The sequence below is a fragment of the Serinus canaria genome, chromosome 3 (genome assembly GCF_022539315.1).
Source record: "Serinus canaria isolate serCan28SL12 chromosome 3, serCan2020, whole genome shotgun sequence".
In the NCBI taxonomy this organism is placed as follows: Eukaryota; Metazoa; Chordata; class Aves; order Passeriformes; family Fringillidae; genus Serinus; species Serinus canaria.
This window is the reverse complement of record NC_066316.1, coordinates 111,212,962-111,240,162: the sequence shown is the minus strand read 5'-3', so window position 1 is coordinate 111,240,162 and position 27,201 is coordinate 111,212,962. Positions and strand designations below refer to the sequence as shown.

At 44.2% G+C, this 27,201-nt stretch overlaps 1 protein-coding gene across 11 annotated transcripts in view; it reads left to right on the top strand.

The window, feature by feature from the left end:
• Window positions 1-27,201, top strand: part of HMBOX1 (homeobox containing 1) — a 118,596-nt gene that overhangs the window by 41,649 nt on the left and 49,746 nt on the right. For 9 of the 11 annotated variants that reach the window (XM_050972500.1, XM_050972507.1, XM_050972502.1 and 6 more), the window contains exons 2-5: window positions 4,136-4,219; window positions 16,089-16,568; window positions 18,630-18,715; window positions 26,888-26,998. In XM_050972500.1, the coding sequence (XP_050828457.1) occupies window positions 4,197-4,219; window positions 16,089-16,568; window positions 18,630-18,715; window positions 26,888-26,998 (700 nt within the window). In that variant the 5' untranslated portion in view covers window positions 4,136-4,196. Of the gene's footprint in view, window positions 1-4,135; window positions 4,220-5,389; window positions 5,472-16,088; window positions 16,569-18,629; window positions 18,716-26,887; window positions 26,999-27,201 lie in introns of all 11 variants that reach the window. The other 2 variants (XM_050972505.1, XM_050972506.1) reach the window with 1 other exon arrangement.

Here is a 27,201-nt window from a genome sequence, read left to right as displayed (position 1 = left end):
ATAAAGGACTTGGAGCTGGCAGAGGAGGGCTGCTGTCTGGAATGTGAAGACAGACACATTCAAAGTAGAAATCAAGTATGAATTTGTAGTGGAGAGGGTGATTAATCACCAGAATGAACTGGAGTCTCTTGCTGGTTTCTAGGCAGGATGTCCTGGGACAGAAGTTAAATCAGGTAACAGCTTAACTTCACACTGGCCTCACTGTAGAGAAACCTGTTGAATCCAAAATAGTTTAGGTTGGAAAAGACCTCCAAAATCATCCAGGTGGAATGAGTCCCACCTTTGACAGGTGCTTGTCACCCAGACTAAAGCATCGAGTGACAATCCAGTTGTGCCTTGGGCACCTCTAGGGATGGGGGCTCCACCACCTCCCTGGGCCCATTGCAATGTTTAACCATCGTTTCCATGAAGAAATTCCTCCTGATGTCCAGCCTGAACCTTCCCAACACACACTCATGGACAGGTGTACACACATGTGCACAGGGTCTGCCCAGAAAATCTCACAATTCTTACAGACCTTAAGCTGTACATTGAATAAAAGACCTACATTTTTAAATTTTTGCTGTTTCTAGGAGAGTATTGGTTTGTCATTATGCATGGAGTTGGGGATCTGCCTTTACTGCAAGTTGAGCAGTGGTAGAACTTGGTTCTTAGGGCTGAATTTCCTCACCAGCCTGGACCTTGGTGGTTCTGCATTTCAGGGGTGGTGTGACAGTTGTGGTGCTGGGGCCTCTGCTGTGTTCAGCCACTGCCCTGGATGGCTTTAAGCCAAGAATTCAGCCCCTCTGTTCATGTTTTACTTAGGTCAAAATGGTGATGTTTGTCTTCCCCAAGGACAAAGGCTTTTAGTTTGTTATTTGTAAAGCTCATTTTAAGAACTCACCAAGGAAGGTATTAGTGAAATGATGGCTTTTAAAAAAAATTTTTATACTGTGTGAGTCACTCAGAAATTAAAAGAGAAAATTAGTTTTTCTTCCAAATAAGTAATATCAGCCTCATCTTTACCAAGTGACTTTCTCCTTGCTTCTGCCGGGTGTTGTGGATCAGGGTGAACTCTACTTCAAAACATTTAATTGCACACAGTGAGAAATGAAGAAAACTGAAGGGGATCCCAAGAATGTATTAAAAATCAGAACTAAAATGAGAATGATTTCATGTCAAGTGAGACAAATGCAGAGTTGATACTCCAGTGCTTCACACTTCCACTTGTCCTTGGCTCTGAGAAAATGAGATTTTTAATATCTGAAAAACAGATTGCCATGAAGACTCATCCATTGTAAATTTAAGCTGCCTTTATAGCAACTTAAGCTGGGGACAAGATTGTTCATTACATCTGATTCTACAACTGCAGCCATGATTTCCATATTAATAGTCACTGGATTTTTTTTTTTAATTGTCTCTACCAGAAATAGGAAGGGGAGCTGGTTGTATTTTCCCCGGGTTAGCAGATAATTTATTTAATGAATAATGTGAAAAGGGCAAAGGTTTGTGAGTTCTTACTCCCATGTCACCGCAAAGAGTGGTGACACCTGCCTTGGCTGCTGTGCTCAGACTGCTTTGGTGCTGAAAGGAGACTGAGGGAAAGAGGGATATTGACTTATTATTCAGAGTCAGGATTTGTTGCTGATGGAATTTATGGTGGTCAGGATTGAATTGTTTTGACTCAGATCTTAGGTGAAGGGTTTACTTGTTCCCTGCCTGATGTGCCCTTAAGAGACAAAGGCATTGAAGCAACTTCTCACATGTGTCTGGGGGTGGGGAAGGTATTTCTGTGCCACTGAACTTTAGACCAACGTGGAGTCAAAGACTGTTTGTGCCCCTTTTCAATAGCGGCCGCTGGGCTGGCAGCGGCCGGAGGAAGCACCAGCTTCCTCTCCTTTCTCTGGAGCTGGGTTTCCTTTCACCAGCCCTGCTCCCAAGGCAGACCTGAGCCTTCCCTGTCCTTCCCTACTTCATCTGGGACGGTTGGTGGTTGTATTCTGAGTGTAGTAAACCTGCCTGATGCTTTAACATAGCAAAACCAGAGAATCATTCCTATTTTCTCATGGATTTGCTGCTGTTTATTTCTGCTGAAATCCTGTCGTCCTCTTTCTGCACTCACAGATCTGCAGTCTCTTGGAAAAGCTCATCTTCCTCCTCTAATCACGTCCCAAATTTGGTCTAGATCCTAATGGCTCTTCTCTTAAAACATTTGAGGTCCATACCAGCTTTTTCCTCTTTCATTGCTATCACTAATATCATCCTCCTGCCTTTGTCATCTCAAAACCTGAGTAACAGCAGCCTTTTCTTTACTTCTCTTATCTCATCTCCTCATGTTCTACTTTTAATCCTGCATTTCATGATGATGGAAGGTGATTTTTTTTTTTTTTCTGGGTTTTCTTCTTTGCTACATCCATACTCCTCACCCTGGAAGCAGATCTTTCTCTGAGGAATCCAGTTCTTTATCATTAGCCCCTCTGACCTTCAGAAAGTTTGTATATATTCAAGTCTAATTTGTTCCTCTTTGGAAAACAAACCAGCTCTCTGTATTAAAATTTGGCAAGAAGTCAGCAGCATGATCTCATATTTTTTGTGACTGCCTCGGGGAGTATGTTTAAAATGCTGTTAAGAGATTTGACAGAGGAGGGGTTTGGTGGGGGAGTCTCTCTAAAAGGTTTGGGGTGGCTGACAGGGAAGGCCCTGGGTTTTTGGCTCTTCATCCATCAGTGGTTTGGTGTCAGTGATTCTCTCCCAGCTCACAGAATGTGGCCCTGTCGGGGTCTGCTGGGACCATTCATCTTGGTCACTGGGTAACAATTTCACTGCATGGTCTTGATGGAGGTGATTTTCCTCCTGTGCTCTGCTTTGTGAAACCTCATGAGGAATTCTGTGTCCAGCTCTGGAGTCCTCAGCACAGGGAAGATGTGGAGCTGTTGGAATGAAACCAGAGGAGGCCACGGAGATGCTCCAGGGGCTGGAGCCCCTCTGGAGCCAGACTGGGAGAGCTGGGAGTGTTCAGCCTGGAAAAGGCTCCAGGGAGACCTCAGAGCCTCTTCCAGGGCCTAAAGGGGCTCCAGGAGAGCTGCAGAGGGTCTTGGGACAAGGACTGGAGGGACAGGACACAGGGAATGGCTTCCCACTGCCAGAAGGCACGGATGGATGGGATATGGGAAGGAATTGTTCCCTGTGAGGGTGGGGAGGCCCTGGCAGAGGTTGCCTAGAGAAGCTGTGGCTGCCTCTGGATCCCTGGAAGTGTCCAAGGCTGGGCTGGATGGGGCTTGGAGCACCCCGGAATAGTGGAAAGTGTCCCTGTCCATGGCAGGGGGTGGGACAGGATGAGCTTTAAGGTCCCTTCCAACCCAAACCATTCTGGAGTTCTGTGATCTTAGTGGGCTTTTCCAGCCTAACCAGCTCTGTGCCTCTGCATCCCCCTGTGTCCAGTGGGCTCTGTCTGGGAGGGGTGCAGTTCTTCCCCAACATCTTCAGCAGGTGTTGAGGGAGAAAAAGTCATTCTCTAATGTCTGGACCACTTTTAACCTCTGAGAAGAGCCAAGATGTGTCCATCCATGGCTGCTCTCCATGGGTTAGAAATCCACAATTGCTTATGTTACAGATGCAGCAGAGGAAATTATCACTTGCATCTCCCTGTGCTGCTCCATCCACTCATTTTCTATCCCAGCTCTGCCTGGATACAACATCCTGCTTTTCTCTTTCCTCTTGGTTAATAGTTTGACTTTTGGAGCACTTTCAGTCCATGTTAGTTTGTGGAGAAAGACATCAGCAGTGATAGCTGAGGAACATTCTATTAGGTCATTCCTCCTCAGAACACAGTACCTGTCTCCTGAGCTCTTTGAGGATGTTGGCCAAATAATCCTTTTAATAGCTTTTGTGAGTTAAAAGGGTAGGTAACTGTCATAAGGCTAAATGATTGCATAGATTAATTTACTTGTGGCCGAAAGAAATCAATTGTAATTTAAATTTTTGTCTCTGGACTGATTACAACACCAGACATCAACTTTCTCCATAAGAATCTACCGTGTGCATTGAAGTCTGTGAGTCTGGATTAGTGACAGATTATCCAGAATGATGTGATTGGATCCCTCTGCCTCTCCCAGACATCTCTAATGTTCTTGGATCTTTTCCTTGTGTCTTACAGAATGGTGAATAACACTGAAGACCCCCAAGAGGCTTTGTAACGTCCCATCCTCATGTAAAGTATGCTCAGAACTTTTCCAGTAGTGTAAGTACAAGCTGAAGAAACTCGTAACAATTAAGAGTAATTTTGTGGTGTTCTTCTTTTAAATTGTCTAAAAAGAGCAGAGAAATGGTTACAATGATTATGAGCAGTTGGCTGAGTCAGAGTTTCACTGGTTTAGTGGAAGATTTAAACCAGGGAAGACATTTAAACCAGGAATTGTAAAATAACTGGACATTTAAATTAGGGAGTAGTAACACTGAACTGCTGACTTGGTCTGGCTCATGTACTGTTTGTGCTTCTACATTTCTGTCACTGAAACAGAAGGAGAATGATACAGTTCTTAGAAAATCAGTCTTGATCAGAGAAAAATCAGTGTTAAAGGAGAGATCTCCATACAGCAACTGAACAAATGAGAGGGTAAAGAGTTTAACAGCACTCTAGCTTTGCTGAAAGGGATGAGCCACCTTCAATTTAGTAACCTCTGGCAGAGACAGAAAACCTGGGGCACTTCACCTAACCCTGGTGCTGGATGTGTTGGTCCAGGCAGCTCAGGTATCTTCAGTGCCAGACAAGGTTGTCCAAATCTCATTGTGGAATTTGAGATCAGTTTGTTCCTTTTAATTACTTCTGTCATATATCTTCAATTTCATTGGTTTCCATGCTGTTTCTTCAATAAATAAGCAAATGAATTCAAATTTTGAAGCTTTTCAGGCTGAAAGGAAGGGCTTGACCTGAATGGTGCTGTCACTTATCTCCCACTGGCCAGTCCTGTATGGCTGTTCACAGTATCCCTGTTAGAGGCACAGCAAATGCTCATCCCCTGCAATCAGATCCTGAGATACTTGGACCTCTTGACTTCACATTGTTCCTTCTGTCAGATCTGGAAAGAGAAACCTTTTCTGCAGGATAGGTAGCAAGGAGCTGGGCTGCTGGGAATGCATCCCATTTTCCCTGATGGATTATTTCAAGGATGAAGATGTATCCTTGGACAGTGATAGTGCAAGTGAGAGCGCAGCCACAGCCTTCTGTAGAAGGAGTCACAGGAACAATAATGACTGACAGGGATTTAGTGTTGGAAACCAAACTCCAGTGGATTTCAAAAAGCCATTCATTAGTGATTTTCTGTTGCTGGTGGTTTAGTGTTCTGTTCAAAACTGGTGGTTTCCTACTTTGCTGTCAGTCCCTTGAGCCACCTCCTCTTCTTCCTTTTAGCTGGAAGTATGTTGGATTTCAGTATTACAATCACCACTTGAAATTGTAAAGATCTGGTTCACAGCAGGAGAGAAGTCTGAAGGTAAGGCCACATCACCCTTGGCATCTTTGTTATCCCAGTAATTTGGAGTTTCCTGAGTGACCTCAGAGCTCCTCTGTGCTTTGAGGGAGCACAAGGACATCTCACAGCTTTGTGTCAGGCTTTGGCCAGAAATTTCCAGACTGGGGATTGCATAGCTTGAATTTCCTGTGCTTTAGCTCAATTTCAGTCATATTCTGCCCCTGTGCAGTTTTCTGCTGCCACCTCCCAGCAGAGCAGTAGCAGCTTCCTTGATTTATTCCAGTGTATGTGCAGTCAGTATGGCCATGGAGGATGCTGTAGAAGTAGAGGTGAATCATTTTTGACTGAGGGAAAACTGGGGGGAACTTATTAGGAGGATTGGAGAGTATTAAATTAGAGGAAATGGGCCAAGATGACCCATTTAGATAGAAAGTTTCCAGATTATACCACAGATATCTTTTAAAAAGGGTAAATGGGATTGTGAAGGGGAAAGAAGAAAATGGAGCCTTAAATTTTTTTTTAAAAAGTTTGAATTTAAATAGTGATTAAGATTGAAGAACTGCTATGGTAAGAGAGTAGTTGGGTTACTCCTAAGAGTAGGAGTTACCTGGGTGCAAGTTACCATTTCACTGCCTGATTTTTACCCTTAGTAGGATGAGTCAGTGCTGGAGAGGATTTGAGGCATGGTGTGAACACAGAACTCTTGATCTTGGCCTCCCAGGAATTAAGAATTTATCTAAAACTAAGTCCTGTAGCCAGCACAGCTTTATCTCTATTGGGCTCCCCATAAAAATGGGAGTAATTACTTGTGCTTTGTAGTCCATATTGATTAATTAATACGTGTTAATAGTGAGCTATGACTGTCAGTATGTTTTACATCCCTCAAAGTATGATTTCTGATAGAACCAGACAGTTTCACTGTCATCACTTCAAATTTACTTGGATGACCAGGCCAGTGCTTATGAATTTAACTGCCAGCAATGGCTGGGGAGTCTGGGCAGTGAATAAAAGAAAATCAGGGTGAATAATGCAGGTGGAGAAGGACTGGATTGAAGCCTTGTCATCATTTGGGAAAAACAACAGGAAGAAAAGAACAAGAGTGTGAACTCTACCAAGTCAGCACAGCTTGAAGAGGAGGCACTGGACTTAGAGTGGCTTAGAAAATCAGCACAGGCTGAGCTGTACCTGTGCAATGTCCTTGAAATGAGACACAGAACAGGTGAATTAAACTCAGGTAACAGAAAACTCAGCTGATTTTCTCCTTTTGTCTTCAGTGACAAGGTATTGTGTAAATAGTGGGTGACTCTGGGAGCATTCACTTGGCTTCTTTACCTTCTTTAACTGAAACAATGTCCTGCCTGAGTCCTTCTGTTCACTTGAAGATAAACCAGATGAGTTAATTCATGATTTCATAGCAAAAGTGACCTAAAGAAGAAATCTTGTTGAATGGTGAAGTTTTTTTTCCTCAGAAGGGTTTGGCACAGCTGCCCAGGGAAGTGGTAGATTCCCTTCCCTGGAGGGATTGGAAAGCTCTGTGGATGTGACACTTGGGGACATTGATTACTGGTGGCTTTGGCAGTGTGGAATGTAGACTGGGTCTTGTCTGTCATGTAGGAAATTTCCCTGCTTTGGGTCTGGGTTGCACAAAGACATGTTTGTTGCTTAATTAAGAGCATTAATTAGGATACTAATTTCTTTCTGAAGTGCTTTTAACTAAAATAAAACTCCAGTATGGAAGCAGCAGTGGCCAGAAGCCCATGGTTGTTGCTGTTATGATTTATTTTCTTCAAGGAGACACTGTTATCTATTCCTGAGTTCTCCAAGTGTAATTTCTGTCTTCACTAAGGCTGTGCCAGTAATACTGCACTTGCAAACTGTTTTTCTAGTGGAAAATAATTTGTTTTGTAGTTAAGCACAAGAACAGGGATAGGTGAGGTTCAGTTGTTTCCTGGGTTTGGATTTTAGTTTTCTGAAGTAATTAATTTCTCTTTTAAGAAAGTGTTTTAGTTGTTAGTGCTGGTGATGGATCCTGAAGGAGAATGAAGGTGCCTGAAATACTTCAGAATGTCTCTTTTTCTTCATGTGTGAAAGAGGTGATGGAAATCCTGGTGATGGCTTTGCTTGAAAGATGTCCTGCACTTTGTCATGTGTGATGCTATAGATGGACCCTCTATGTGTGGTGAGAAAAGGCTCAGAGTTTGGCCAGGCTCTTGTTCTGCCTTCTTGCAAAATTCCTGTGTAACTCTGAAGAAGTCATTTGGAATTGCCCGTAGTCCAGCCCCTCTCTGGGAGCCCTTGGTCACAAAAATGAGTGCAGTGTTGCTTGCCTGCCTCATGGAAATCTTGTGATTGGAGTATTTCCCCAGGAGAAGAGTTCTGAGACTCTGCCTGCATTTTAATAAAGGATTGGTCAAACTTTGAAATTAAATGGATTAGGCAGAAGACAGCACTGTACCCTGTAATCTTGATGGCTGAAAATGATGAATTATTGTAGAATTACAGAGTGTTTTGGGTTTGAGTTGGAAGGGACCTTAAAGCTCATCCAGTTCCGCCCCTGCCATGGGCAGGGACACCTTCCACTATCCCAGGTTGCTCCAAACCCCATCCAACCTGGCCTTGGACACTTCCAGGGATGTGTCAGTCTGGTGTCTGGGGCAGGCCCATGTCTCAGTTTTATTGATGACTTTTTAAATGACTGTTTCTTCACATGGATTTCACTATTTCAGTGTGTTCATGAGATTTACTGTAACTAAAGCACCCAAGTCCTGCTCTGAGAGCTGTTACAGTGCTTATATATCCAAAGTTTTAATCTTTGGCTCCCAAACCCAAGAGCTCCTCCTTGCTCTTGGCACAGGTTTGGGCTTTGGGCCCTGGTTCAGCACTCAGCTGCCACTACAGTTTTTCTCTCTGTTTGTTAGTCCTGCTGATCCCTCATTCTGCTCTTGAATCCAGGCTCAGTGTTTGAATTCCTGCCTTGTTGCTGTAGAATTGCAACAATAGCAGGAAACCCAGATTTTGGAAGTAGGGAAGGTTAGGGTTAGACAGATAAGGTGTCAGCGTGAATCAGTGCGTGCCTTGAGTAGAATTCAGAAGTACCTGGCTGCCAGCCCTGTGCTTAGTCAGAGGTCAGTCCCTTTTGTAAGACTTGGATTATGACAATAATTGCCATTTATATTATATTTTTGCCTTGTAAGATCAATCTCGAGTTCTCTATTTCCCAGAGATGTAAAGCAGAGTAAGTTACTCACCCAAGTGGCAAAACAACTGGGTTTGCTCACTGCCAGCATCCATTAAAATTATTTTATCAGCAGAGAATTTCAGAGAATAAGTGGAAGAACAGCTTGTGTAGAGCAGTGAGTCGGGTTTGGGGCTCTTTAACCAGCTGAGAAACTTGAAGCCTCCTGAAGAAACGATGTGTTGATATTCTGCTCTCAGCTTGCCTCCTCTAATTTGTGTAGCGGTGAGTATTTGATTACGCCGGATTTATTTTCAGAAGTTTCAGGCTGCTCTTATTAATTGTCCCCATTTTGATCGAAGGCGTGTGGCAGAGCTCTGCATTCCAGAGCTGCTGTTTTGCATCCCTAAACAGAGCTGCTGATGCTGGGGCTCTGGGGCTCAGTTCAGAGCCTGATTTCCCTCCTTGCTGCAGCGCGAGGCTCTCGTTTCCCCGGCATGAGAGCAGTCATTACAAGAATTACATTTTGTTTGTGAATCAGGGTGAATGGGAGTAGAGGCCTTTTTTTTTTTTTGAAAATCAGAACCCAGAGATGCAACTGCAGGAGATAATTATGCAAACGTATGGGTGAGGATGGCTCTGTGTTCGTTGACATGATGAGCACTTCAGGCCTGAGGTTTTTTCTCTCTCTCTCTCTGTTGAAAACTGATACAACTCCTCTGAAAATACTGGAGTTGCAACTGATGAGCATAAGTGATGAGTCAGATCCTTAATCCTCTGTTACGCCTCAGAATTCACAGCATCAGCTCCTGGTTTTGAAGGCAGCTTTGCTTAATATGGTGCAAAGTTTTAGGTGGTTCTGAAATATTTATATTGCTGTGAGTCATTGAGTCACACAATGCAAGGAACCCTAAAGATCATCTCATTCCAATGGCAGGGATTCCACTCACTGTCCCAGGTTGCTCCAAGCCCTGTCCAACCTGGCCTTGGACACTTCCAGAGATGCAGGGACAGCCACAACTTCTCTGAGAAACCTGTGCCAGGGCCTTGCCACCCTCCAGACTGAAGGAGATTCATTTGTTCAGTAAGAACAAAAAAGGCCAAAGCTTGAATTTCAGAAGACTGGATACTGTTATGCCCTAAATGCCCCAATTCTCTTCAAGCAGTGCCTTAGAGCTGCCCTGGAAGAGTCACAGTCTTTGCCTCTGGGTTTGACTGTCCCTTGTGTGTCCCTTCCAACTGAAAACATTCTGGGATTTTTTTGGTGATACATGTCAGTTGGTGGAGCAGCTGTAGCTCAATGAAAGCCCTTCCTTTGAGTGTCTTGTAAGAACCAACTGCATCCTTTGGGATGGGGCCCTGATCAACTTCATCTCTCAGTGCCATCCCCGCCCGTGGCAGATGAGCTTTAAGGTCCCTTCCAACCCACACCAGCCTGGAATTCTGCGTGGAAGAGGAAGGACTTGAATGAATGAAAGGAAAGAAACTATGCTTGGCCCTTGGATCTCATAAATATATGTGGAGAGAGAAACAAGTTGCATAATCTAAAACAGAGTTAAAAAATTCAGAGTGGGCAGCTGGAAGTGGAGTTTCTTTGTGGTCACTGGTGCTCAAAGGAAGGATTTGGGAGCAGTACTTCATGTGAATTTGGTGGTTAAATGTCAGATTAGGTGATAAGCAAATTACATCGCGTTGGAAATAGCAATGCCATCCTTAATGCCCCTTTTTAATACCAGGAGGACATCCACCTCCAGAGCTGTTCAGGCTGCAGTTCTCACCAGTAGTGGATGCACAGACACACAGGAAAAATCTGGCAGGTTAAGGAGTTCAGCTTCCAGCTGTGATGGTAGTTAAAACTCTGGTTTAATTAACGAGTTGTAGAAAGTGATTTTTTAGCTGTGTACTTTGGAAAAACCTATTTCAACTGGAAAGCCACAATTTATGTTGTGATTTTGCTCTTCCATTTAAATGGTGAGATGGCAGTGAGTGACACCAAGGAGGTGCCTGTGATGTTGTGAAAAATGCTGTTGCTGTAATAAATGAGATGACAAATCCTGGATGTCCCTGTGAGCAGGCCAGTGCAGTGCAGGGGTGTCCTACCCTGTGCTGTGTGTCAGAGAAGGGTAAATGTTGGCATCTCTCCCCATCCTGCTCTCCTCAGTTGATGGGACTCGATCAGAATCATTCTTAAACCAATTACCAGACTTAGGATCCTGTTCTGAACACTTTGGCTCTTGCCCACATCCATATTATGCAGATTATATCAAATATAGGTCTTACAGCAGAAAGCTCAACTGGTTTTCTAAGTCTTGAGCTTTGCTTATTAGATAAAGCTGTGAATTTTAATGGGAATTGGAGAAGGACCTCTGCAGAAGAGCATCTCCTCAGTGATGCTAGAGTGCTTCCTACTCATCTGCAGTGAGTAGAAGAGTGGAAAAAATGATTTCTTGTGATCATTAAAGAGTCCAGAGCCATTTTCTCAAGTGTTAGAGGTGTTAAGGCTGCTGTCTGGCCTTATTCCCAAACGGGTAATTGAATTGCTTTGAACTTCTGCGAGTTCAATTGGACATGGACTTAGCTTGTAGCTGTTTTTATGGGATTATTCTGCTGTGCTCCATCACCTAGAAAGTTAAGAGTTGGGTAAATGATTCTTGTATCAGTGTGGGCTTGGGCTGTGAGAGTAGGTGAGAAATCCTTGATGTGTTTTTCCTTACTTTTCTCTATGCAGTGTAGGAGTGGAAAGGAACACTCTGGCCACATATCCCCACTGGAGATCAGAGCAGTCAGACTGGGGAGGGAACCCCACATCCAAAGAGTGGAGTTAATGAAAAAAAAACAGAGGTTAAGTAAATCTTGATGGAATGAGAAGGACAGGCAGTGCTGGTGAGAGCAGCCCCTGAACAGCCTCCACTCCACAAAGTCCCCTCAGAAGGGCAGGAGTGGTGCTGCATTGGGCTGCTTGGGACCTGCTGGGTATTTTATATCTGTGGGTTTGGGCTGGAAATAAATTCCTTTTTATTTACCTCCTTAGAGTTCTTCCTTCAGTCTGATATTCAGGTACCTCAGGTTGCTTTTGGATGAGCCGTGAAAGATAAGCATGAAGTTTTAATACTTTAGAATGATACAATTGGACCATCTTTTTGGGAATGATTATCAACTGAGTGTAAGGAATGTAAATAAGTTTGATATTTTAGGCTACTTACATTTTTTTCTGCCAGAACCTAAAGAAACTTTGTCTTAAAGGGCAAGATTCGTTGTTAAAAAATCGGTCACTTTTAGTTTTGAGCTTAATTAGAAATTTGCAGAGGTTTTGCTTGCAAAATTTCAGGGAGAAAAATGCATAGCTGTTCTTCCTTGGTTATATATCTTTTTTGGGGTGTCTCCCCAGGGAAATTTGACAGCCCATTGTCAGTGGTGAGAGTATTGATAGCAGATAAAGCATGGGATGTAGAGAATATTTTGCTACACAGGCAGCAGAGTTGGCCTGCAGCAAAGTCAATCCACAGTCCTGTTCTCAGGAAAAGTATTTTCCATCTTGATTTTCTCCTGTACCCCCCAATCATTCTGCTTGTCTCTATCTTATTTTATTCCTTGCTACTTTTGCAGTTGATTGTATTTCACAAGGAAAAAGAGGGGGAAATAAATTGAATTACAGGTAGCCAGAGGAGTGCAGGAGGATAAGAGGCTCTTACTGCAGTGTGGGGGGGATGAAGTGGTGGAGAATATTCACTCATTAATGAGGTGAATGAAATTAGGGTGATTCTAAAATGGTTGATTTAATTAACTGCTTTGTAAATTGTTCTTTAAACAGGATAAGTTTATTAAAATATTTTAAAAAGGGAAAATAACCCAAGCCCTGCTCGAGGTAACAGTTTGAAATAATGCTTGCTGTAGTTATTCATTAAAAAGTTGTGGATAGTTGGCAATGTTGGAACATGTTCAATAATACCACATTTTGCAATATTTGTTTTGGGGTTTTAATGGAAAATTCCAAGTTCCTGCAGCTGTTTTCAATCATAAAAGTCCCTCAGGAGCATTATTTCTAGATCTCATGGCTGTGTAGAAAAGCATGTTAAGATGGGAACAGGAGTTCCAGATCAAGAAGACCAATGAAATGTGTCAGTGCAATATTTGCTGAGTGTGCAAATATAAACAAGGCACTTTGAGCATCTCTGTATGACATTAGTGAGACCAGCAGGGAGATATTCTAATTTTGGTGTTCTTACCTCTTAAAAATTACCCAGAAGTTGCCTTAAAAGTTTTGGAGGGCTGGAAGAATTCGTTGGACAGACAAGCAGAAAATTGATTTTAGTTTGGGTTTTTTTTTCAAGTTGTCCACATTTTTCCAGTGGTTGTGTTAAACAGAGTATCAGGGAGTTAATTTGACATTGGGTTTGCTGCTCTTATATTACTTTCTGCAAGGCTTTAAAGTCCACTGATGAACAGGACTACAAGTTGGAACAGAATACAACAGAATACAAGTTGGAAATCATTGAATATCTTATTCCTGGGGCAGAGGGTGGCCTTGCCCAGCAGCCTTTGCATCCCTGTGAATTGAAATTCCTGCACAAGCTCAGCTGTGTCAAAGAGGGACAAATTGAGGCCAGAGCTCTTTCCCTCGTACAGCCACGAGCAACAGGAGGTCAACCCCTGCCCCTGCATCTGAGAACTCTGCACTTCATTAGCTGGAATTCACTAAAGGACACTTAAGATTCACCAAATCAATGTGTGTAATTCACTAAAGGAGATTAATTTGGCCTGGGCACCCAGATCCAGGAGCTGAGCCCTGGCACTTCAGAAAAATTAGGAATGACACCCAAATTTTAGAGAAAATTGCTGGCCATGGCCACCACCTGCTGCAGGAGGTGGTGAGGCCCTGGCACAGGTTGCCCAGAGAAGCTGTGGCTGCTCCATCCTTGGAAGTGTCCAAGGCCAGGCTGGACAGGGCTTGGAGCAGCCTGGGATAGTGGAAGGTGTCTGTGCCCATGGCAGGGAGTGGAACAAAATGATTTTACAGCCCCTTTCAATTACCATTCTGTAATTCCATAATTCTGTGTTGCTTGACATTCTTGAAGCCATCTGGGAAGTCTTGCTTTTTTCAGATGTCAGTTTTTTAGTTCACGGGGCTCCAAGGACAAAAGTTCTGGGTTTCTGTATCTGTGATAAATGGACGATTAAATAATTTAAAGTATGTTTTAGTATTAAATGTTGAAGAATCTGTAAAGTAGGAATTTTGAGTGGAGGTAATTCTGGTTGGAGGCTCTGGCTCATTAAATTCTCCAGTTCAAACGAAGAACTTGAGCACATGAAACTTGGTATTGACAGATAAATGATGCAGGGAATGGTGACATTAAAAACCTGGGTAAGAAATGCCCAAACCAGGTGTTGCCCTGAGGAAGGGTGAGCTGGCATATTCAGTGAAAACCACCTCAAGGCCAGATGTTTAAAGAGATTTTCTGCTTGAAAATGGTGCTGCTCAGAGCTGGCTGTGATGAGTCAGTAAATCCTTGTGATGCTTCTCCTGAAGCTGGGAGAGGAGGATGGAGCAGCCCTGCCTCCCCCAGGGGCCAAACCTGGAACACAGCGTCTGCTTCCAAATGCTCCCCGCCAAGCTCCGAAGGTCTCAGCCTGGGATGCCACTTCCAAATTGTGGTTGTTACAATTCCAGTCAGTAGCAGGTCGACTGCTGCATTGCCTGCCGTGCCCTCCTGTGGTTCAACAGTCTGGGTGCTTGTCTTGGAAAATTTTAAATGGCCTGGACGTTTCCAGTAATCAGTTTTCCGGAGGACAGCACATTCCCATTGGGCTGAGGCACTGAGGTGGATGTAGAACGTCTGTCTTCTCACACAGGCATTTTCTTGGATGGGAGTCATCCCCTTGCATTGTCCTCCTGCTTCCTTCTCCCATGAAACACTGTAAGGAGCTCAGTAGTTGCTGGCTGAGGGCAAAGATGGGATTTTCTTCTCGTTTCTTTATTTCCCGGGCTGCAAGTGCCATTTTTGTGAATTTGGGCATCTTGGCTTTGTCTTTACAGCTCTACTTCAGCTCTGCTCCAACAAGCCAGTTCTCAGTGTTGTTTTTCAGCCCCAGCTATGGGTCTGGAGTCGTTCCATGACTCCTGTTAGGAACTTCTCTGTGCCAGGGCAGAAATGGACATGAAGAGTCATCCTCAAAATTTGTGGGGAGGAATAGGCAGCCCTGTCCCTGGAAGGTCTCTCAGCCTGACAGCCATCGTCCCTCTCCTGGCTTTCACAGGGTCCTTGGAATTCTTCCTTGACTTTCCCTCAGCTGTGATTTGCTCTGGCTCGCAGGGGTTGTACATCAGCTCTGTCACGTCTCCTGGAGTTTGAGTGATCTCTTCACCCTGTTCTCCTGCAGGAATGGCAATAAACCCTTGACTCAGGAGAAGATTCCTGAGAAGGATGGAAAATGCCATATTCTGCTTGCCAAGTTCTGCCTGCCCTCCATCTGCCATCCCTTCTTCTCAAGATCTAGAGTTCTGAAGGAGGAGATCTTGTTGTTTGTGTGGCATTTGGATCTGTAGCCAGGAGACTTAGGAATGAAGCACGATTAAGGGAGCATACTGTGATTTTTTTCAGTTCCATTTCTGGCCTTTGCAGCAAATAGTGTTCATTGTTGTGGCATCTTGGGAAGTTTAGGAGTTAAAAATGATTTTGTTGAGCCACCAGGATGGACAAGTTACCTGAGAAGCCAATCTTTAGAGGAGAAAAAGCTGAAGACTTATTTCTTTAAATGAAAGCTTAGGAGTAATTGGATGTGCTGCACTTTCCTTGTCAGGGCAGGCAATCTGTGACAACATTCCAGGTTCAAAAGTTCCTAACTTCAGAAATCCAACTTCAGTCAAATCAGCTTGGGTCCTACAGGCCACTAGAATTTCCGCTGGGTGTGTTTTTATCTTCTTTTTTTTTTTTTTCAAGGTAGCTACAAAAGTTAGGGCAACTCGAACTCTTTGTAGTTAAGATTTGAAAGAGTAGAGATTCATAAATCTCATGTCATAACTGGTGAAAACTTGTCCAGAAAGATTCAGATCTGTGGCCACCACAGAAATCTGAGATTCCTGTCTGGTGGGTACTTAACATCGGGCAAAATTTTGTCTGGGATAAAGTTGCAGCCATAATTACTGAGCAACCACAGTCTCTGTAGCAGTGGTTTATCAAAAACAAAAGGGCACAAACTGCAGGGTTGGTGCAGGTGTGGGGGGTGTGAGGAGAGCTCTGAAATGCTGTTGGAGCACTCTGAGGAAAATTAACCCTTCTGCTGTGTAGTGAGATTGGCATTCATGGCAGGTGTCCTTCTGAGGTTGGTTGGAGGTGGATTTTGGAGGTGGATTTTGGAACTGTGTGTGTGTGTCTTAAAGTTTTGCACCAGAATTTATAAAGCACCTTCCACATGCCACGTAGAACTATTGACGTGAAGTATTTTGTGTTTTCCCTCATTTCCAGCCTGCTGGAAACCATGTCTCACTACACAGACGAGCCAAGATTCACCATAGAGCAGATCGACCTCCTGCAGCGCCTGAGACGCACGGGAATGACCAGGCATGAGATCCTGCACGCCCTGGAAACCTTGGACCGTCTGGACCAAGAGCACAGCGACAAATTCGGGAGAAGGTCCGGCTATGGAGGCGGCTCCTACAGCAACAGCACCAACAACGTCCCGGCCTCATCCTCCACGGCCACGGCTTCCACGCAGACGCAGCACTCCGGGATGTCCCCGTCCCCGAGCAACAGTTACGACACCTCCCCACAGCCTTGCACTACGAATCAGAACGGGAGAGAGAGTAACGAGAGGTTGTCTGCCTTCAACGGGAAGATGTCGCCCACCCGCTACCCCCTGGCCAACAGCCTGGCCCAGAGGTCCTACAGCTTCGAGGCTTCCGAGGAGGACTTGGACATCGACGACAAAGTGGAGGAGCTGATGAGGTGAGTGGAGGTCTCTGTAAAAGGTGTGGAGGTGAGAAGTGCCTCAGCAGGAGTGGGCGTGTCGGAAGGTTGCTCAAATAGGGGTTGTAGGGTGGTAAAATGCTGGCATAGGTTGTCCAGGGAGGTGGTGGATGTCTCATCTCAGGAAGCATTCAAGGTCAGGTGGGACAGGGCTCTGAGAACTCTAATCTAGTTGAAAATACCCATACTTATCACAGTAGGTTTGGACTAAATGGCCTGAAGTGTCTCTTCCAGCCCACACTGTTGCATGAGGATTTGATGATGATGATGATCAGGAGAGCAGGAGCTGCTTCAGGCACTTGTTCCTACCAGTGCTCCAGGGGTCACCATCCCAGAGCCTCTCACCTGCCTTGTGGAGGCATCCCCTGGCTCTGTGTGAGTGTCCCACAGTCTGACTGTTGAAACAATTTTTCCAGTGCTATGCCAAAAATTGGGATTGATATTAGAGCACTCTTTTACTTTTATTCTGGATTCTGATCAAATATCAATTCACATGACTCCTCCTCCACTATTTCACACCTGTTGTGATTCCTTCCATACAGAGGGAGAGTAGGGAATCCAACTTGGATTGGTCATTGCTTTCCAGAGGGATCTGGAGAGGATGCATGCTATTTATTTATAGTTTGTGGCAGGGATTTGCAGACTGATGCAGGAAAATACAAATAATAAAGAAGGAGCAGAACTTTTCTCTGAGAGCCATTGAGGTGGTTTTTTTTCAGGGCTGACCTTCCTTTACTTTTAGCAGCTTTCTTTTCAGCATTATGGCAAAGATGAAAGGAGGGGATTATACTCCTGAGGATGAAAGTCAGTCAGTGGGCTTTGAGAGAACAAAGAAAGAAGAGGAAAGGCCAAATGTCTCAAAACAATTTTTGTCATAACGTTGGAATTTATTCCTTTTTTCCCCCAAAAACTGCACCATTCCTGAAGTACCTGTGGGAGGACTGGAGTCCATAATCTCCAGAATGGAAATGTGTTGGAAGTAGTTTGGAGATTTCAGGGAAAGATGTGGCTTTTGGGGGAGAGGATTAGAGATGAGCAGTAAGAAAAGCCGATGAACCTCATTTGCTGTCGGCTGCAGGATGATGGAATTGTGCAGGAAGGGGGTGAGTACAGCAGAGTGCCAAGTTCCCATGGCTGAGGTTTGGGTTCCTGTGCAGTGAGTCTCAGGTAATGCTTTTAGTGCTTATTTAAACTGAAATTGCTTGTGTTTGCAGGCATATGGATGATGAGTGTTGGGTACAGAAATAAAAACGAACCCGCAGCACAACATTCATTTTGCATTTACATTTGCAAGCTTGAGACTGCCTTCAATGCAGCTGGGGCAGGAGGGGAGAAGGGGGAGGGAAATGTCTCATAAGGCCCAATAAAGGTTGGTTTTAATTGCTTGCTCTTCTCTGGAAGGGAGAGAGGAAGAGGAAGGGCAAAGTATGTGTTTAATGCAGTTGAAATTTGCTGTGTATCACAGTACTTGTGCAACCTCCAATTTATTTGCTTTTAGCACAGTTTTATCCCCTTCTGAACTACCTGTAAAAATCATACAAAGACCTCAGGTGCAAGCTCTGGACTAAGTAGGGGACTAAAGGAGGGGTGTGAGGACAGAGGCTGCAGAATTTTGGATCTTTTCCTTGAGATGCTAGAGGAGGTTGGTCTATGCATATTCATTTGGGCAACTAACCATGCAGCCCCTGCTATCCTTTATTTTTTATTTTTCTGCCTCATTTTTACGAGTGAGGTTTTTATGCTGGTATGAGAGATTTATTCATCCCTGTGTAATGAAACTTTGTACATTCCATATGGCAGTGCTGCACCTAATATGAATTATATGGGACATGAGTCATCCATTCTCCTGCTATGGTACTTTGATCAAACGTGACACTTGTTCAAAGAAGTGTCCAGCACGGAGCCATTTGGGCTGTTTTAATGCCAGCCTTCCCCACTCCTAGTCCCCTAAATAAAGGAAATAAAGGCATTTTGCATCTTGCAGGTGCACTTTGGAGCGTCCCTCTTTTTGTGTGTCCTGTTGTTGTTTTGTTTTGGTAGGAGGGACAGCAGTGTGATCAAGGAGGAAATCAAAGCCTTCCTCGCCAACCGGAGAATTTCCCAAGCAGTTGTTGCACAGGTAACAGGTAAGAGCTCGGGGAGTCCTTTCCTCATTTTGGGAATCTCTGTGTCTGAACTGCCTGTCTGTGCACGGTGCAGATGTTGGAATATCACTTGGCTTTCTGCATTGCAGTGCAGATCTGTCAGCTTAGTCATGATAATGTATGCCTTTGATTTAAGACCCATTGTCCTGCACATCATGGAACTTCCCCAGTGAATCACTTTTTTTTTCTTCTTTTTTTTTTTTTTCCCAGTGGCTTGTGCTGGCAGATTTTATTTTACAGCATTATAATAAAGCCTGAAGTTCTTATCTTAAAATGAAAACGGTTTTCCTTAATTCTTAAATTGTTGTTGAGTGCAGCAAATAGATGCATATCTGCATCTCTGGGTACAGAGAGAGAGAGATAATATGTATTTATGTATTAAAAAGTATATAAATAGTCAGGAGACACAGCTATAGCTGGTACCACTGCAGCCAGGAGTTGGAGGATGAGAATTGAAAGTTTTATCCATCCTTTGAGTCACCATTAATGAAAATCCAAAGGGAGGCTGAGGGATGGCCAGACCAGCTCAGGTTTTACCTGGAAGGAGCAGCAGTTCTGGGTGCCCTGTGCCCTTCTCTCTCACATCCAGACAGGTGAACTCACTGCAGTGGTGCCACTTCTTCCCTGGGTGTGTTCCCAGAGCTCTACAGAGAGGGTAACAAAGTCCTGTTGCTCCTCCATGGGGTGAGGTGGTGTTATTTCTCCCTTCCAGGCACACAGGCCTTGCCTGGAGCAGCCTCAGAATCATTTTGGTTGATAAAGCCCTCTAAGACCCTTGAGTCTGATCACTCCCCCAGCACTGCCAAGGCCACCACTGATCCATGTCCCCAAGTGCCACATAGCTTTTAAATCCCTCCAGGGATGGGAATCCAGCCCTGCCCTGGGCAGCTGTGCCAGGGCTGGACAGCCCTTTCCAGGCAGGAATTGTTCCCAATATCCAACCTGAACCTGCCCTGGCAGAGCTTGAGGCTGTTCCTCTCATCCTCTCTGTTGTTCTCTGTCAGGGAGTTGTGCAGAGCCACAAGGTCCCCCCTAAGCCTCCTTTTCTCCAGGCTGAGCCCCTTCCCCAGCTCCCTCAGCTGCTCCTGGTGCTCCAGCCCCTTCCCCAGCTCCATTCCCTGCTCTGGATTCACTCCAGCCCTTACTTTAGGATTAAGACCTGATAATAAAGTTCAGAAAGCTCAATCCCATGTTCCACCTCTAAGATTTGTTAACTTTTTTAGCCCAAGTTTGGATAAAAATCTTGAAATAGATAATTTTTAAGGTTCCTAGGTGTCTGGGAATGCCAAAGCAGTAGGAGGAAAGTTGTTATTTTATGATATTTCCAGTATTTGAATTGTCATAGGAATCCACTGTCTGGGAGCTGTGGGTTTGCAGACATGGCAGCAGTTGAGGTGGGCAAGGACAAACTGGTGCTTGAGCCACAGAGCCAGGAATTCTTTCCATGTCTCCAACTCTTCTGTGATCCTTGGTAAAATGACTTGTCCTTTCCTGGTCTCAGCTTCATCCTGAAAATCATGAGATTACCATTTGTGTAAATGAAAGGGATGTTTCTGGCCTTATCAGATGTTAGCATCAATACTGCAAATATTAATGTATAAGTTGAGTTGCTTGAATTGTACCTGAACTCTAAAATTTTAGTACTTAGTGGGTCACTGTCCTGCTTTTGTTCATTCCTTGCCTGAATATAGTCCTGGGAGAACACATCTCTGAATTAACCTCTGTATAGCACCCAGTAAGTCAGGCTGGCTTCCCCTGCAAGAGAAGTAGTGCAAAGAGGGGAAAACACAAAAGGAGTCTTTTCAAAGCCAATGTTTGGGAGTTTTTTTGGCCAGTTGAGGGGTCATTGAATCAGAATCACCACACCAGATCCAAGTCTGTGTCAATGAAAGGAATGGATCTAATTATAATTAACTGATTATTTATAGTTAACCCTTGATGCATGTGTTTGATACCCTGCAAGAAGCTGTAGGAAAGGCAAGAGCAATCTCTTCACACCTGATCCTTTCCCTCCTTCCATCCTGAGCCTGTTGGATTTCAGTGGGCATTAAGTTGATATTTAGCATTTGGGAGCTCTGTTTGTTTCTTCCTGAGAGTAAATGACACCAAACCATCCACTTGAGACGTGGCTGCCTGGATTTCACACCCTTCCCACTCAACCCTCCTGTGCAGCACAAGGGGGATCCCCAGTGTGCTCACAGAGGGACCAGAGAAATACTGCAGGGTGTCAGTGGGACAGAATGAGGGCTGAGCTGAAGGCACACAGTTATTATCTTGTTTCTGAGCCAAATCCATGGGAAACCAGTACATCTTTGCATCTCAGTCATCCTCCCTGTGCTGGGTGGGAGCTGATTGATTTGAAATCACCCCCCGGCCTTGTGTAAGCAGATGGAGGGAAATGATAAAGAGATGTTTGGAAGGACCAGATTAAAGAGTGTGCTCAGCTCTAGTAGGGAGAAACATCAGCTTCCTCTCAAAAGCAGGGAGTGATGAGGAGTGACTGAAATAGCTTGGGACAGAGATCCGGAGCAGAGCGTCCCAGGGCTCTCTCTTCCAGAGCTGTCTCAGCCTGATGAGTGCTGCATGACTTGGAGTATTCTTCAGATACCTCCAACATCCCTTTCAGTGAGGGAAGAGGCTCCCAAGGAATGTCTGGAAACCACTTCTGGTTCAGTAAAAAACCAGTTTGTATAGGCAGAGGCTTTGCAGAGTGTATGATCCCAGATGGCGTCACCTCAGGATTTACAGCCTTAGTCTTACTGATAGAGATTTTCTGTAAAAAGTTACTTGTACAAGAGGAAAATAGAAAAATTGGCTTTTAGTCTTCATCCCTTCTGCCTTGGGAAAGAGGCAAGAAAGAAAGGAAAAATTTATGGCTGGTTCTGTCCAGGAGAGTGGCTTGGCTTGGCTGCCTCTGCTGGCAACTTTTCCTTACGACTTCTACCAATTCTCTGTTTCCCCTGTCCTCATGACCTTATTTATTCCCTTTCTGTAACTTGCCATGTTCTGTCCTTGGTGCAGAAACCTCTGCTGCAGCTGTGACCCCTCAAAACCTCCTTTTTGCCTAATTTTGCTAATTCTTCAAACTAGACTTTAATTCAGAAACACGTTTCTCTTTTTTCCCATCTTAATTCTAACCTTGCAAAGCACTTACAGAATCCATAGTCCTACAGAGCAGTTCTGCATCAGTAAACAGCTTTTCCTCTTGTTTTTCCTGCTGTAGCACAAGGCAAGTGGTGGAGAGGGAGGATGCAGGAGAGAAGAACACAGAGCTGAGGGTTAAAGTCAGCTGTTGCAGTAGAAGAATATTGAGGCTCCCTTAATACTTATAAAATTACCAGAAACTCTAAAAGTCATTAAGATAATGAATCTGACAGGAAAAATTAAACCTGGAAGACATTCTGCAGGGCTGCCTGGTGTATGGAGAGGACAGGGCAGGTTGGAAAATAGTAACAGGGTATTAAAAAGTGACTTGAAAATAAAGAATGATTGATAAGCAGCAAAAACTTAGCATAACACTTACTAGTGCTGGTCCTAAAAACAGGAGCTGCTTTTTATAGAAACTTTTTTAATGGTGTCTGTAATAAGATAAACAAGAAGCACTTGGGTTGGGCTCTGTATAAATAATCTCCTACTGATAAGAAAAATGACAGTATAAACAGGAGCTAATAATAGTTCCTGCGGAATTTCCTCTCCTGGTGTTTGGAGCTCCTTTTAACATCACTGCAGCCTGCTCAGGGCTGGGGGTTCAGCCCCACGTGGGGCAGGTGAGCTGCCAAATTTTGTATCAAATATAATTTGAAATAGTGTGTTGGAATTTGCTTCAATTGCCACAAGAATTGGACTTGGGCACCAGGTTATGGTCAGAAGGTAGAGGATGGAGAGAGAAAGGTAAACTTCTCTCAGAGATGCTGTCTGAGCTTCCAAAGTTAGATGGAGGGTGGGGAAATGTTTGCAGGAGCTGATGTCTTTCTGTTCTGCAGTAAAGGAGAGAGGGAGGAGAGCACAGGGATGAGCCCTCTGCAGATGGGCTAAAGTGGTTTGATGGATGATGCCTCTGCAAGGTTTGGAAATATTACCTTTCCTGTTTTTTACACATAGGGAGGGAAGGAATAAAAAAAAAACCAGCCTTATTTTCCTGAAGTTACAGAGCAGAAATTTCAATTCATTTTTTTCAGTTCTTAAAAGCATAAAACTATAACTACCACTTAAAAAAAAAAAAAAAAAAACCAAACCCATCTATAGTAAAATGCAGAAGTCATTTTTTGGGTTGTTTTTAAATACACACAGAGCTTTCCAGGGTGCAGTTCTGGTACCCTTCCCAGTTATTCTGCTTGTACAACCCAGCCCTGTCCTCCTGTCTCTGCCTTAATTGATAGGAGATCTCCAAGACTTGGCCTTAGATTATGCTAAACACACGTGCAGTGGAGGGCAGCCTTGGAGCACTGCTGGAACAATAAAATCCCCACAGGTTTGGAACCCACACACAGGGATGCTGTGCAAGTGCCAATACACAGGGAAACTTAACTAGCTCCACTGTGAAGAGAATTCAGAAAATTCCTGAATTATTGATCATCTCAAGTGGCATGAAGCTGCATCTTGAGAAACATTTTCCTTCCTGTTTTGTTGTTTTGTTTTTTTTTAATACTCATGACAACACAGAGATTTGGGTTTTTATGATTTTGATCTTTGCAGATTTTCTGTAAACAAGCTGTGCTAATCTCCTAAATTGATAGATGTCCTTTGCAAGCACTTGTTCTCTGAATCTGGGACTTTGCTTACAAAGTGAAGAATTAAAACACAGTCAGTTAACTTTCTTCTCCAGCTCTGACGTATTCCAGGTGCTTCTGAAAACCTCTCCTGAAAGAAACATTAAAGAAGTGCAAAGCAGAGCTGCTTAACAAATCTATCAGTGAAGGTGAAAACCAGTTCCCAAAGACTTGATGAATAGCAGAGTTGAGGGTTATGAGCAGATTTGAGCTGCACATAGCAGTGGCCTTCTCTTGATGATGTATTTTCTCATCTATTTTATGTTTTTGGAGGGCAAACTCTCTCCACAATCAGTTGTGTAGGAGACAGCAGGGCTGGCCAGGGGAGTGAGTGTGACACAAGCAGTCAGCATCTGAGCTGCACTAATGCTTTGTGGATACCACTTTCCTTCAGTGTTTTCTGTGAGAAAACTGCTGGTGTTCATAATCAGGTGTGTTCCTGGCCCTGCTGATGCTGAGCCCAGAGCACCACAGCCCTCCTTGACTTCCCTGCCTCACTTGGAGAGTGAATTTCCTCAGCACAGCTGGATTTGCAGTATTCCAGAGAAATTATTTCATCAATTGCTTCTGGCAGCAGGGTGATTTCTTTTTTCCTGCCATTCCCTAAACCAGAGTGTGATTAGAGACAATGTGACAGGAGGGTCCTGGTGGTCACTGTCCTGTGAGTCAACTGTGTGAAACCCACTTGAGATGGAGGAAACTCTGACACGACAATTTGGGGGATTTGTTTTTCTACAATGAAAGGAGTTAAGGATGGGCTTGGATCCCACAGCACTGCGATCTGGGAGGTCCTGAATGAGTTCTTCTGAAAGACTTTGCTTGTGACCTTGGGTTGGTAAAGCTGTTGGGATAGTTTTGGGGCCTCAACCTTGCTGAAGTACAGGTAAATTTTATGTCTTAAAAACCTTTTACAGAAGCAGCTTTATGAGCTGTGAGGACTCGCAGTAGGTCACAGGCTCAACCACAAAAGGATCCCAGCTCAGATCCAGCTCTGGGAGAACTTTGATGCAGTTCAGGACATTGGGGCAGTGCATAATTTGTGGAAAGCAGCTTTTTACAGTGAAGATGGCACAGGTTGGTCAGGAAGTTGGTGTCTGCCCCATCCCTGGAAACATTCAAGGTCAGGTTGGACAGGGCTCTGAACAGCGTGATCCAGTTGAAGATGTCCCAGCTCATTGCAGGGAGTGTTGGACCAGATGACCTTTCAAGGTCTTTCCAACTCAAATTTTGCAGTGATTCCATGAAAGTGGACATGGCAAGAGCCAGCTTGAGTTTTTTGGCTCCTGCTGCTGTGCCTTGCCCTTGAGCACGTTGTCTGGAGTGGTGACATCTGTGCCACGTGTGACAGTGTCAGGCAGCCTCTTGAGCACTATTCAGATTTTCCACTCATGGCAGACATTTAATCTCTATTTATAATTTTTATCTACCAGTGCTTTGTGTTTGTATCTTAGGTTGTTATCCAGACACTCAACACACACTAATTCACTGCAATGAGTGTAAGTGGACCATAGTAAACAAGTAAATGACTGGAGCTGTTACCAGTGATTAATTAATGGGAGCAGGGCAGCCAAAAGCAGCGAGACACAAACCTTTGTGTCCCACAGCCCAGGACAAGAAATGGCTTTTATAAATCATAATAGGCCAAGAGCTGCACATTTTCAAGACTTGGGCTTTGCACTGGTGATCAGGCATGCAGATGGCAGGATTTCAGCTAGGCTGGAGCCTTGATTTGGGCCAGAGAGCGTTATCAACTTCCACTGCCTCCTTCTGCTATTAACTTGTGTGCTTCCACAGCTACTTGATGTAAACTTGGCAGGGTCTGAGGGCTGTGTTTGGTTGAATAATTCCACTTCCCCAGTAGTATAAACTCAGTTTTAGATCCCACTGTGGGCCCTGGGGGTAGGCAGCTCTTGGCTGCCCCAGCTGTTCCTGAACTCTGTCCGTTGAGGGCAAGGCAGTCTGTGGGAGTGGGGTCTGGGAAAATCAGGGTTTGTTTTGTGGGCACAGCTCTGCTGAGCAGCAGTGAGCTGCTGTATCTGAAACAAAACACACCCATCCTTTCCCCCAGCACAATTAAAACTTCATAGCCTCCAGAATTCTGTTTGAGGAAGAACAATTAAGAGTACAAACCCAGTGATTTTAAAAACCTGGTTGGTATAAACCCACCTGAATATGGTACCTGAGAGTCAAGTTGAGACATTCTGAAGTTAACTACCTTCAACACACCAAAAAGAGCATAATAAACCCCCACTTTAGAAGTGGTAAAACTACAGGGGGCTGTTTTTTCATGAGTTAAATATGATTATGAGAGCTTATAAAACCTTGATGCATCTCTAGAGGGGGGACGTAGTTTGGGATCTGTGTGCAAACCAACCTCTGCCTGCCTGGGTGATATCACCAAGCAGGTGGTGGCACAGGTGGTGTTGGCACTATATTGGTACTTGGAGCTCCTCCTAAAACTTCACTTCTCAGGAGAGTTTGGATGTTGTTAACCTGTTCTGATAGCTGAAGGGCCTTGTGGAAAGCACAGGGAGTTCTGAGGTAGTGCTTCAGTTACTCAGCAAACTCTGCATTTTTTACATTTTCAGGTGAACCTATTGCTGACCTCTTCATGCACTTCTAAACCTCTTGTTTTATTTAGTTCCTCTGCTGACCATTTTTTGCCCTTCCTGCATTGATCCTTCATTCCCTGCTTTGGAAATAACTATATTAACTTCTAGGAATTTCACCCCCTTCTTACTGTTTTCTTAGAACTCTTGCTTTAAAAACTGCAGTGTTTTGTCCCTGATCATGCCTGGGGACCTCGAGTTTGGCTCCTGCTTTGCTGACAGACAGCTGCTCTTTCTGGGTTGTTTTCTGGCCATTGTGACAGCTGCTGACAGTTGGTTTGTTCCATTTCTGGGCTGATGTGATCTATATCACATCAACTGTTTTCTGTGTTTATCTCCATTCTTATTCAAGCATTGAATGATAAGGATTTCCTCACAATCATTATTGATATGTAATAATGGGGAAGGGACTTGTTCCCATTTCACAGATGAAGTTTAGGAATCAGGGAAGGTGTGGACAATTCCAGTGTGTGATAGCTTGGCTTCCCAGTTTTCCCCCTCTTTGCTTTGGGGCTGATGATGCAGATTCCAGGGAGTTCCTTGAGTAAGGTTGAACATAACCCCAGGGAGAAATTCAGGCAGTTTGGGACGGAGCAGGGAAGCTTCAACTCTGCTTTTTCTGGGGTTGAAGCATCATGGCTTTGTATGACACCTCCTTTTATCCGTAGATAAACCACTTAAAAATGCTTGGTAAAGAAGAACTTTTCTCTTTCTCTCTTTTTGTGTTGAACTTTTCTCTTTCTCTGTTTTTTTTGTTCTGTTCTGGTTTTTCACAGGTATCAGTCAGAGCCGGATCTCCCATTGGCTGTTGCAGCAGGGGTCAGACCTGAGTGAACAGAAGAAAAGGGCATTTTACAGATGGTACCAGCTTGAGAAGACAAATCCTGGTAAACAAATGCAGCCTGAACATCTCCTGCTGTTTATTTACAGAATGGAAGCCTTTTGTTTATTAGCACTGATAATTCACTTCTTGGTCTGGGGTACTCCAGAGGTTCTTCCTTTGACCAGGTTAATTTTCAGGAGGGTGGGAAGAAATCTGCTGTTTGCTTTGCAGCAAATGATGCAGAGCTGCCTCCTCCAGAGCTGTTTG